The 13,015-nt window shown below is 43.5% G+C and overlaps 1 protein-coding gene across 2 annotated transcripts in view; it reads left to right on the top strand.

Moving 5' to 3' along the window:
* The window catches only part of DPF3 (double PHD fingers 3), a 278,067-nt gene that overhangs the window by 219,998 nt on the left and 45,054 nt on the right, over positions 1-13,015 (top strand). Inside the window, exons 8-9 of one of the 2 annotated variants that reach the window (XR_007727553.1) lie at positions 1,751-1,879; positions 4,771-6,146. Coding sequence is in view for 1 of the 2 variants with exons in the window: in XM_050798846.1 (XP_050654803.1) it covers positions 1,751-1,879 (129 nt within the window). In the remaining variant the exon portion in view is untranslated. The remainder of the gene's footprint in view (positions 1-1,750; positions 1,880-4,770; positions 6,147-13,015) is intronic. The other variant, XM_050798846.1, reaches the window with a different exon arrangement.

The raw sequence follows: 13,015 nt of genomic DNA on the forward strand, positions 1-13,015 counted from the left end.
TTGATAGTTTTCCATCCATCTCTTGTTGAGGAAACCCTGAGTTTATTTGCTTCATAGAGATGCTTGGATTTTCTTAGGAGAGTTCTAAAAATGACGAAGATGGCAATTGAGGGAGAAGGGAGAAAGGGACTCTGGTACTTCTGGATTTGTGCAATGAAAATTTTATAGGCAGAGTAAAATTTTTGTGGATGTACTACTTTTTGGAGATTATTCGCAAAACCATTCTGTATGCCATGCAGATGTGTTTGAGATCCAGGGACTGATGAAGAAAAGCCCACACTCAACAGATCCCAGAATGTGACCAGCTCCTCTGTCTCCTGCAAACAGCTAACACTTCTTGCAGAGAATTGTCTGCCTCCCTGAAGATGGAAATCAATGACTTAGAAACCAATTAAACAATTCAAATAGCAACTGATAAATGGATTAACCCTCTATAATGAAATTCCTCTAGCTTTTGTCTTCTGCCTTCCCCAGGTAAGTTTTCTATTCCTGGAGGCAAAGCAGAGGCATGGAGGAAGTGGAGGCCAGAGGGAATCACATTAAAGTGGGTGAATCCGTTTATCACTTACTGTCTGGATGGTATTTCTGCTCACATCTCTGCTTCCTTTTTCAGATTTGTACACTGTGGGACCCTGATTAATGTTAGCCAGTGAATAATGAAAGGCAGCAGCAGACACTGGGTCTGGTGAGGAGGAAGACACTCAGATGATTAAGGCTGATCCCATAAACAGAAAGACTTTTCTTCTTAGTTGCAAACAGGGAGTATGAATATGACAAAGAAATGCCCACAATAGGAAGGGAGAAACAGAGAGAAAGGGAGGCATTTCTCTCCATGCAAATAACCTGTTCAAGGCTTCTCAAGCAGCCCCTGGAAATGGAATGATTTTGGTGCTTGAGGACAGGTGCTATTCTCCTCATAGGCTTTGTTTTCAAGGTCATGTCCCAAGATTTCTCTTTGCCTTTGTTTAAGGACCTCTATCAGGAGTGGGTTTTGAAGTTAGTGTGTTCAGTTTCTTGTGACGGTCTTAAGGCTAAAGACATGCTCAGTAACTCACCATTTAATCCATCTCTAGCATGTGGCTGAACCAAGTGCCTAGAAACCTGGGTCTAGAAACTTTAAGGCACTTGGGGTCTTGGGTACTTTCCATGATCAATGGGTCTGGAATTCAGGGAGATGAGACTCCCCTTCAGGGAGACTGATACCCTACCAGGATGTTTGTCCAAGTCCCCAAGAGCATCTTTGGTGTTCTTCCTGGAAATGACCACCCATCAGCGCTTCTTTGTTTTCCATTTCAGGGACAGGAAGAATATCTCCTAAACAAAAGCACCCCTCCCAATGGCACGGTCCAGGCACTGGCTCTTTCTTCTCCCTCTCCTCACACTACAATGTGTGGTTTCCATCTGATGCCTGGGGCCTGGGCCCACAGGGCTGATTGTTTAGGGCTGAGAGTAGTTCACTTGACCAGTACCCCTTCTGGATGGTTTGATCATCTAAGGATGCAATCAGAGGAGCAGGGGGATTTCCACAACAACACAGAGCTGGGAAATACTCTAAAAATTAATCTCTGGGTGACTTGCGAGACATTATTAGTACCATTAAGCCAGAAAGGATCCAAAAGAAAGCCTACCCCAATTTGCCAACTTGGTTATAATAAATCCTTCTGGAGCAGATTCTACCACACTGTAGGAGGAGAAGGGGCAGTTGAAACTCATATAAGCCTGAAATCGAATGTTTTAAATGTTCCCACAGCCCAGAAAGGACCGGATGGAACAGTCATTCCCAATAACTACTGTGACTTCTGTTTGGGGGGCTCCAACATGAACAAGAAGAGCGGGCGGCCTGAAGAGCTGGTGTCCTGCGCAGATTGTGGACGCTCTGGTGAGTGCGGCCCCTTCCCACACCGGGTGCCCGTAGACCAGGAATGCTCCTCTTGCATTCCTCGTCCATCCTGTTGGTGGTGGAGACTGGAGAGGGAAGCGATGGTGGCGATGCTTTCGAGTGGAGAGGGGTTTTCAGCTCATTCCGTATTTTTCTTCTTTGGGTCTCAAGAACCAAAAGTTATGCCCTAGGATCCAGGGGAAAGGGCAAAGAGAAGTTTTGGATTTGTGTCTGGCCTTTCTATGAGGTGCATATTTCTTTGTGCATGTTTTTATGGACCACAGCAAGGTAGGGTGGAAAAACCTGGAGAGAAGGCAACGTGCTTTCTCGTAGTGGACGATGCACATGTAACAGAAAGATGTGTTTGTTCTGTGGAAGTGCCTAGGGCAAACCCAAAGAGTGTGGTGTGGAAACATGAGTATGGGGAAAGCAACCACATCTTGAATTGTGGGAGTCAGAGATTCCCGGGCTCCTGGCTAGCTGCATAAACACCACCTCATTGGCCACTCATCTCATTTTCTAAAACGGAACAGAAGATACCCTGGTAGGTCAATGAGGCAAAAGGACAGGCATTCCTAGGGCTAATCTGTAGTTGATTTGGTGTATATGTTTATATTTTAACCTGTTCAAAGGCTAAAATAACAGAAAGACACTTTTGGTCTTGTTCCTTCATGCTTAAAATGAATTCAGGTCTTCAGGTTATGTTCAAGAGGTTGTTTTGTTTTTTAGTTCTGACCAAACCATTATTTTCGGCTGGCCATGGTTGGTTGGTACTACCTACTTTTCATATTGTATTATGTCATCACTAGACCACAGTGCGAGGCCGGGAGGAGGGAATTTCAACCCCAGTTTTAGTCTCATCAGCCCCTGATATGAGTAGGTGAAACAGTTTGGTTGGATGCTTGGTTCCAGCAGTGAGGAGTCATTTTTCCTTTCTACCTTTCTATCCAGTGTCTTTTTCACTCCCAGTCCCCAGAGAAGAACTGAGATGACCCCATCATGGTTGACTGTAGCGACTCAGCTCTTTCCTTGCTCTGTCTGCAAAGCTTAGCTTTAACCCTTTTATATTTTGATGGGAGGGCTGTTTAGGGCTTAAGGCTGGCTTGAGTAGCAAATCAGTAATTTTAAAAGGACTGTGGTTTCTGCTGCACACAACCCTCAACTGTAACTCTCAAGGACCCTGATAGGGCGGTCCATTTGTGCAATTCTGTCAGTTCATTTACTGTCCAAACATGGTACCTAACATTGAATTTTTTGCTCTATGGATGCTAGCATAGAAGACAGGGCTCTTGTGATAGCAGAGTCTGTTTTTCTAAGTTACTTTAAAAAAAAAAAGATGAAATTCAATGCGGTGATTTTTAAAAGCAAGCAATCAGATGAAATCTCTACTTCCAGAAGCAAGGTCACTTGGAGTGATGTTCTAAGCAACACGTTATGGACTGCTATAGGTTTGGATGGGTTAGAGGGGGCAGCTTCAGAATTCTCATTGCAAACTGCTGTAATTTCTCCCCTTCGTTTCTTACAAAAGACAGGGTGCTAGAATCCAAGCCATGGAATGTCAGGAGTGGGAAGTTGTTTTTTCTATGCAAAGCCTCTTTCCACAACCTTCTCTCAGCTTTCCCACCAAGGTTCTGTCTGCTATGTGGCTCAGGGAGTCATTTTCTACCAACCTAGGTATTCTCATTGCATTTGCCAAGGATTGGTTTTGGTGGATCATTTAGTCAAGGTCTGCCTCTGATGTTCCTGAAATAGTTGATACCATGGGAAGAAACAGGTGTCATTGGCCCATGAGATGAGATGTGCTTGTTAAGGCAGGTGGGCGAATACTTCTCTGGAGCCTCCCTACGGTCCTTCCAGAGAAGAGTATGGAGCTTGGAAGAGCTTCCTTCCCCCTCCCATCTACCCTACCACTGCTGTTTCCTGGGAGGAAGTGAGAGTCCTGAAATTGGCACCATGAGGGATGTATCATTCACTTATACAAGAGCAGTCTTGGGGCTCATTTAGAATGCGAAAAAGTTTAAACCTGAGTTTTACAGATTTCAGGATGCTCTGATTTATTAGGACTTTTCGACTCCTGTTTCTCACCTTCGTAGTGCCCTGAGTGAGATTTGACAACTGAACTTTCTGGAGTAACCAATACCTGGGCATGGTTGGTGACTGGAGAGTGTGTATGTGTGTGTGTGTGTGTGTGTGTGTGTGGTACACTTGCATGCACATGTATGTGGATGCAGATCACAGAAATTTCCTCCGGTAGTTAAAGAAAATAAACTCTTTTATCACCTACCACTTATCAGACTTTCCAACTTCCTTTTGCTTTCAGTGCAAATGAACCACATGGCGTAGGGGGAGAATTGAAAGGGTTCTGAAAGAATGGGATTAGAAGCGAGTAAAAATAAAAATGAAATGGATGGAGGCTTAACCACCTTGAATGGGTTATCTGACAGTAATACCTTTGTAGAGCTGACTGTCAAAGTGAAGAACAAATATTGTTCAAAGAAACACCAACAGAAAACACCAAAGGAATCCCAACCAGGTTTAAAAACCACCAAGGAAAATCATTGTCTGGGGCAGGGTTGAGTGAGCGTGCAAGCGCCTGTGTGTATGCACAACAGAAGAAAGATCATGGTTGAAGCTTTTGCTGTCGGAAGCTGTGGACATATGTACTATGGTAGAGGTGATGCCTTTTCGGGGAGTGGGGGAAGCCTCTTCCCTGGAAATGTTTGCTTTGTCCCAAATCCCTGTCACCAGGTGATGCACCGGGTTAATCCCTTTGGTGTGCAAGCGGTTTAATATCTTGCTATTAAGAATAGCATTGTAATAATGTAATGAGAATATTAATAATGCTGTCTGTTGCTTAACCCATGTGCTGATATATTCATCATACATGTCAGCTCATTTGGGAGGAGAAGGCAGGAAGGAGAAGGAGGCAGCGGCCGCAGCACGTACCACGGAGGACTTATTCGGTTCCACGTCAGAAAGTGACACGTCAACTTTCCACGGCTTTGATGAGGACGATTTGGAAGAGCCTCGCTCCTGTCGAGGACGCCGCAGTGGCCGGGGTTCGCCCACAGCAGATAAAAAGGGCAGTTGCTAAACCCACGGAACAGACTCTCTGGGCAATTAGCCATCCCCCTCTGACTTTGGTCATTGTGCTGGTTCTGATATATTTTTTTTTTAATGAAAGACAACTTTAGATTTTCCCTCTATCCTTGCTTTTTTCCCCCTCACCTCCCATGTGTCCCTCCATCCCTCCCCCCACCCCTCTGTTTTGGGTGTGTGCAACAGAAGCACAAACTACTGAAACAAAACAAAAGAGCAGAATGAGCGTTCTTCTGAGAGATGGCATCGTGATGTGCTATTTATTTTCTATAGAAATAGGAAGTTAGGCGGATTGTCTCTTTTCTGAGGGGAGGGGGTCTTTTTGACAGGAGCAGAGTTGATGTCCTCAATTTTCATATTTATTGGCAAAAGGAAGAGAAGAGGAACTTTGGGTTTGGAAACAGAGAACCAATAACATTAAAACATTATTATTTATATATTCTAGCTATTATTAGAATCAGACTTTTTTTGAGAGAGGGAGAGAGAAGGGAAATCAAAGAAATCGAAGCAATATCCTGTTTAGAGGCAAGCCACTGGGGGGAGAATTTCCTCAATGGGAGACGGTGGCACTTTCTGTGCCCCATGGAGTTTGCCGCTCCCGGTGGCAGACCCCTCCCTCGTTCTCCTCCCTGACCTTTCCATCTTCCTCTCTGCTTGCGAGAAAATGTCAGTAGTTCCAGAGAAGTTGGGGTGCCTATGCCTGGCCTCCCTCCACACCTGGGCCCTGACCAGCCGCCTCCTGGGCTCCTCCTCCTCCGTCAGTAGAGCTGCTGTTTTGTTATTGCTGGTTTTTCCTCACTTTCCTCCTGGCAAAGAACGACTTCCAAATGCGGGGATGGAATATAAGCAGAATGTCACGGGCTCAGCAGTGACTCCACCACCGAGGCCGAGGCCGTGCTCCTGGAAGACAGAAGGAGACGCCACCATGTGTTTCCCCTCCCCTTGCCCCTGTTAAGAAACATATCAATACCCGTTGGATGATCAAGGCTACCGTATTTCTTCAATTTTTTTTTTTATAGCGCCCGCCAGGCGCTTTGTTTTATGTTTCCAATAGCACTTCCTGAAATAAACCAAAGCAACACTGCTCAAGGCCCCTGGGGCGATGGAGAAGGCCACCCACCTCACTGACAGTCCCAAGAACGACCAGCTGCGAGGTCCTAGTCAAAAGGTATGTCTTGGCTAACCTGTCTTACAATATGGGCAAAACCATCATATCTATTTTTTAGTTTTCTTTTTCTTTTTCCTTTTTCCCCCAGCTTGCTTTTTTGTTTTCCTGGGTTTGGACCCCCTTCTTAGTGTAAGAGTGGCTACTGGAGTATCTCCCCCTGGCCCTCTGTGGCCCGCGTGTGCGTGTGAACTCATGTGGGCCCCGGCAGAGGTGTGGGATCTGAGTCTTGCTTGGACTATGGGAGGGGCTCAGTGTGGAGAATGGCGGGCTCTGGCTTCAACTACAAGAGAAAATGGCTAGGGAAGTGCTTGGCTAACTCTGCCTCCCTTGGCTAAACCTGGAAGTGGAGTCCAGGGAACTGAGATTGAAGTTGGCTGCTGGATTTGGTTAGAAATAAGGAGGTGTGGCCACAGAACACTGCATGTCTAGGTAGTATTTCTTACTCACTCTGGGTACCAATTTCACAACCAAGGGGATGAGTCCAAATTAAAGAAGATCCCTGATTAGGCACAAAACTCAACTTGGCTGTTTGGAAGATTCCGCACTCCCTTTAAGGTTGGCCAGGGTCTCCGGCCTCCAGGAGTGCACGGTTCCAGAAACACAAGCAGAACCATTTGACATGGGTTGAGGGACCCAAGTAGCTGCCTGGTTAACAGACTGCTTATCAGTGTATCTGGGAAGATCTACTTTGACAGTCCAGCCCCTGCAGATCCTCGTGAATTAGACCACTCATTAAAATAACAAACCAACCTAAAACACAAGGACAAGCAAAGAAACCCAGAAATGAACCCTTTGTGTTTTCCTGGTAGCCTGAGACAGAAAGAGCTTCCACTTTTCTCATGCTTGAGATGTGTATGTGATCACTTGCGTGTTTATTCTCAGTTTTGAGGGCATGAAAGTAACAATCCCACCCACTTTTGGGATGTTCTGTCTAATCTATATGTGGCCTTTTCGTAGGAAATATGGCATAAACCTCCAACGTTGTCATATTCTGCAGGCTCACACGTGTCAATCAGACAATAGAGTTTGTTCCAGTAGCTTTCTGCTAAGGGGGTACAACCTACACTTGCTATCATTTTCCACCTCTTTACTCTGTACCTTTGACTCAGATATTGGATTCATGGGATTACAACTTGCTTTCATTGATAAAATGTGAGCTTCTATGTTAATAAATATATGTTCAACCAATATACACTCATTTGAATTCTGTCTAGTTGCTCATAGATCCAGAATTCTCAGTGACAATTTGCCTTTACACTTGAGGTGTTTTTTTTTTTTAAATCCATATATTTAAAGCAAATTATAAAAGGCTACCTAATTTCAGAGTCTAGCTTGGAGTTTAACAGAGAAACTAACTGTTTAGAACTAACAAGGCAAACCCCCAGGAGAATGTTTATTTGAGAATGGGTATTGCTTGTCTATTTTATATTTAATAGTATAGCTTGATCTTTGATCTTCAGTTTCTCTTCTTGGAGGTAGTAGATATCCTCACCTTTCTTACTTGCAGTGATAGAAGCATAGTAAGGTTTCTTAGCATTGCTGGAGCATCTTGTCTCACCTTGCTTATAGTGTCTTTGAACAGACTCAGGATTTCTACCCTTAAAAACTGGAAGGGACTTCTAAAATGATCAAGTTCAAATCTTTCACTTTTCAGTTGAGAAAAGTTGACCCAGAGAGGTTAAGTGAGTTAAGTTTGAGGGAGTGGAATGGGCATCGTGTTGGAGGGAAATGTTTTAAGGCAAAGGAAGGAAGCTCTGAGAGAGAAGGTGTTGGAGGAGGAAGCTGGCTGTCCTGGGCTTCCAACCACTTTAGTGGTGGATGTGATATCTTTATCTCCCTTTCTCTAGATAGCAGTCATCAACATTTATGTGTGAGGCATTGTTCTGGGTGCTTTCCTTGGAATATTTCACTTAATCCTCATGACTACTCCCATGAGATAGGTGTTTATATTAATCCCCAGTTTGCAGAAACTGAGGTTAGTAATAAGGTTAAGAAATGTACAGCTAGGAAGGAGCCAGGTTTTGATCCCTGGCAACCTGATTGTAGAGCCTATACTCTATCATTGCCTGCACTGCCCCTTGCATAGTCTATAATTAAGGAATATATATGCAGGCATATATACATACTTTGCTGTTTCTCAATTCCAGTGGAAGAAAAGGTTATTTGTAATGAATATAGCTTTTAAAAGGTAATGCCATTAAAAGAAATTTCAACAACTGAAGAGTAAGCAATTAGATCCTGTAAAAGAGAATTCTGATTCAGATTCTCTGTGGAATCTTGTAGATAACTTCTTAATCATTTCTAGACAATGTACAAAGAGATCACCTTTTTTTGTGATCTCAGGAACTGTAGGAGCTGTGTGAACAGTCAACACACCTTTCTGTTGTTGCTTTTGTTAAATAAGTATCACTACTCAAAATTTAAAATACACAAGAAATTAGAGTCTTCAAGATGAAAACGATCTGACCAGCTTCCTTAGCCCTCAGCTCAGTAAAGTACCACCCCGAGTTTTCTGAGTCCCAGGTCAAAGAGAGGGGAACCAAAGATAATAGAACTTTCTAAATTCGTTACAACATTTTAATCCCCTGGGGAGGGGGACTATTGATGTAAAGGTGACAATTGTTATGGTCTAGCTGATTTTTTTCCCTACCTAGAACAATCGAATCCTTTATTTCTGTTACCGAGAGGCTATGTAAAGATCAGACACTATAATCACTATAATCCTGGGAATTAGAAATATGCATTTAATTTTTTAAAGGTACTGTAAAGACAGTAATCCAATTTGCTACTGGTATTTTAGAGAGAAGAATTTATTTAAAAAATGTGATGTTCACATCAACAGCATCCCTTTAAGGGTTCCTGCTTACTCTGCATCTCTCTGTGCACCTGATGGGCTGCAGACTGATACTGCTTTCTACAGCACTGGAGGGAATGCAAGATCATTACTCAGGGGAAGAACTAAAGGGTGTTTGGGGGTTCTCACTTCATGGTGGAATAAAATTAATTAATTTTATCCCAATATGCTTCCTGTTACATCTGATGAATATGATCTTGAACATGTACTTAAAATGGGAACAGACTCATCTGTTAGGAATTTTTTCCTCAGGGGATTTTGCTCAGCCTTTGGAGGAGAAGTGACTTGTGTTGTGCATTTTCAGAGTGAGGTGTCTTTGATCTGGTGTGTGGAAGCCTAGAGTGGGGATGACAAGTTCTGGGCTCTGGGCTCAGCTCCCTGTGTGAATTTGTTGACAGGGATCTCTGCCTCAGTTTCTTAGAGAGGAAATGGACATTTCTTTCCCTATTAGAATATGTAGCTCATATTATTTCATGATGATGCTTAACTCTATGAGGTAGGGTAGATGTTATTTATTCCTCTTTTACTGATGAGGAAACTGAGTGTTGATCCTGTTTGATGACTTGTCTAAAGTTCCAGGCTCAGTCAATGATGTAGGGATCTTCTAATAATCTTTCCTCAGTCTATACTGACTTCCCCAAAGATCATCTTTGGAAGATTTCTTGAGTGAAATCAATAAAGTGCATATAGGTCTTTTATTCAAGAACTTATTGGATGATAAGGAGGTATTTGATGCTGTAAAAGAAAAAGACCGAAACAACACAGACCCCAAATGAAATGATGACACATTAGAATCTTTCTGAGAGGTAGCAATATCTAAGTCCTCATGAACTTTGCGAGAGAACCAAAGTTGAGCTTCCTAAATGGCCACTGTTTTTGTGATGCCAGCGGTAGCAGGGGTGATGGTGGCAGGGGGTGAACATTTTGGGCCCCGGTCACAAACCCAATTGCTTCTAACACAAAAACATTGAATTACATAATATCGTGGTGTTTAATAAAAGTGATTTCTGATCATCTATTCAAGATAACAATATAGGAAAAGCCATTCTGCATGATTGGTTTACAAAATAAATGAGAGTGATGTAAGATTCCTGTCAGAACTGAATTATTAGATAAAAAACATTGGCAATTAGGTTTTCAAAGTATCTAACTACTGGAACTCAACCTATAACTATGGCTTTTTAAAAAATTTACTTCTGAAATAATTTTACACTTACAAAAAACTTACAAAGATTATACCAAGAATTCCCATATGTCCTTCACCCAGATTCTTCTAATAACCACAGAACAATGACCACAATCAGGACATTAACATCGATGCAATACTGCAACCTACAGACTTTATTCAAATTCTGCCAGTTGTCTCACTTGTGTCCTTTTTCTGGTCCAGGATCCAGTCTGGGATCAAAGGTTGCCATGTCCTCTTACAAGTCCTTTAATCTGGAATAGTTAGTACCACAATCTTGTTTTTCACAACTTCGATACTGGCTAGTCATTTTGCAGAAAGCCATTCAGTTCAGGCTTGGATGCTGTTTTTCTAATGACTAAACTGAAGTTGTGCATTTTGGCTAGAATACTGTAGAAATGATGTTGTATCCTTCTCAGTGTGTTACATCAGGAGGTATGCGATTGATTTACCCCATTACTGGTGACTCAGACATTTGGCCTTTCAGCTGAGATTTCAGGCTAGTCTGTTTACAGACCTTGGATGATAACATTTTCATTCAGATATACCTTGGTTCATTTGGTAACTAGGGACTGAGTAATAGCAGTATGTATGTGACTGATCAGCACTGTGAAGGATAGGATACAATTAAACATGGGGCAATGAATTTATTGGCCATCGGATTTATTTTGTGACCTAGTGGATCAGACTAGAAATTCACAAATAGTTAAAATCCTGTAAGAGCTGTCATGGGGTAGTATGTGATTATTTTTGCCATGGATCTCAGTAGACAAGAAGATTTTCTTGGAGGAAGCCATCTAGATCAACAAAGAACGCCAGACTTACCATTGCTGTTGAATCTGTAGGCAAGAATGTCTATTGTGAGAAAATGGAGATAATATTCAAACAAAAAGCAAAGCTGGGAATCACAACCTAACCCATGTAAAATGGCAAAAATCACCATTTGAAAACCCGCCTAAGTACCATTCCGTAGTATTTTGTTCCTGCTGCTCCTGTGCTTATCACAACACATCATGTTTGCTTGCAGTCCTTCTCAAACAGATGGCGTGTTCCTTGAGGGTAAAGGTGATATCACTCATGTCCTCCAGACAGTGCCTGACACCAATGTGCCATAATTATTTGTTGAAATAAATTAAGAACTGAGCAGTTTCTGAGCTAATTAGTGGAAGTCTTACCAAATCTCACTCTATACCTAGTGGATGCTTAATAAGTATTGTTGACAGAAAGATTGGAGAAGTCTCTGGACACAGCATCCGGTGGTTAAGTCAGAGGGGGTAGGTGGGAGGTGGTGAGGTGGTGGTGATCATCTATTCAAGGGGGATGTCAGGATAGGGGTGGGGAGGGGTTGACCATGTGTGGAGGGATGGAAAACTATGCCTTCTTGCAGGGGATTGAGAGCAGGAGACTAACACAGCTGCACATTGTTCCATTTTTATGGCCTATGGTTGACCTAACCAGAGGAAACAAAAGAGAAAATGGAAGTTAGGAGTGCCAAGTTGGGAACTCACCCATGATTTTCTAGGTGGCTTAAGTGGGGCAAAGAAAAATACATGCATGTGTGTGTTGGGAGGTCAGGGGTAGAAACCTGAGGAAACTGAAAGGGCGTGGGGTAAGCTTATGAGATAGACTCACTACAGAGTGGCAGGTAACATCTGACCAGAGGGGTCAGGGCAATGGGAGAGGGACAGAAAGACTCCTGGCAGGGAGTGAAATGATGACAGATGCCCACAGAGAGAACAATCGGCAGGCGTTTTGTGGGAGGTCCCAGGGAAGGTCACCTGGCTTTGATCACTTAAGGGAAGGAGCTGGAGGCAGGTGGTAACAGCAAAGAGCATGAGGGAAATGGGGGTGGGGTGCACCAGCAAAGCAGATCAGAAAGGGAGACAGTGGGGTGGGATGCAGTAGATGCTGAGAACAGGAACAGGTGTGGAGGGAGGACTTGGTCAAGGAGGAAAGTTGGATGGAGGGAGTCTCAGCTTTGGAAGAGCATCTAATCCCGGCCTGTGCACCTGGCCATTGAGTGATACCTTGGGTACCAAGAGAGATGGGACAGGGGAGAGACCTTTCAACTTGGAAGAGGCTGAGCTGCTTATTTGCTTTTGAACTTTCTTCCCTGCTGGCTTGGGCATTTTCCATTTAGGCCCATTCTCCCTCTCCACCCTCCCTCATGGCTCAGCTTAATGTGATCTGGCCACTGTTGGGATACCCATCTCTGCCTTCAGAAACTGCTTCCGGGGTGAAATGTGATAGTACTTGGTTTTATTGCTCACTCCTTTGTGTCAACTACTCCGTTCCAAAGACCAAAATGACAGATTTCATTTCAGCTAGAAGCAAAAGCTACGCGTGGCTATGCAGGCAAAAGGGACCACCTTGTGTGAACCACCACCAGGTTCCAAGGCTGACAAAGAGATCACTGGGCTAGTGGAGGACTGGAACAGGTCTCTTGGTTGGGGTCTCTCTCCGAGTAATTCTGACACACTTGAATCACTTGGGGCAGGGTTGGAGCTGAGCGTGTGTGCTTGTGAAGGAAGGAGTGTCCTTTTGGGCTTAGGCCAAATGAGGCATCTGATGGGGTTTTCTGTGGCTGCATTGGTTCTATACCATAGAACTATTCATTTCTACTTGGATAACAGGGAGAGAGATGATATCATAAAGGTCCTTTCTGGGGTGTTTTAACTGTGAAAAGATTCAGTTTGTTTGGTTTCCAAGTGGAAGGGAATTTTTTTTTTTTCTAATACCCAGTTCTGCCTGCTACACCACCTGGGAATGGAAAATCCAGCTGTGTTCTCTCTGCCTCTTGCCCAGTAGCAACTGACCTGCCTCATTCCT

This window comes from Macaca thibetana, chromosome 7 (genome assembly GCF_024542745.1).
Source record: "Macaca thibetana thibetana isolate TM-01 chromosome 7, ASM2454274v1, whole genome shotgun sequence".
NCBI classification, from domain to species: domain Eukaryota; kingdom Metazoa; phylum Chordata; class Mammalia; order Primates; family Cercopithecidae; genus Macaca; species Macaca thibetana.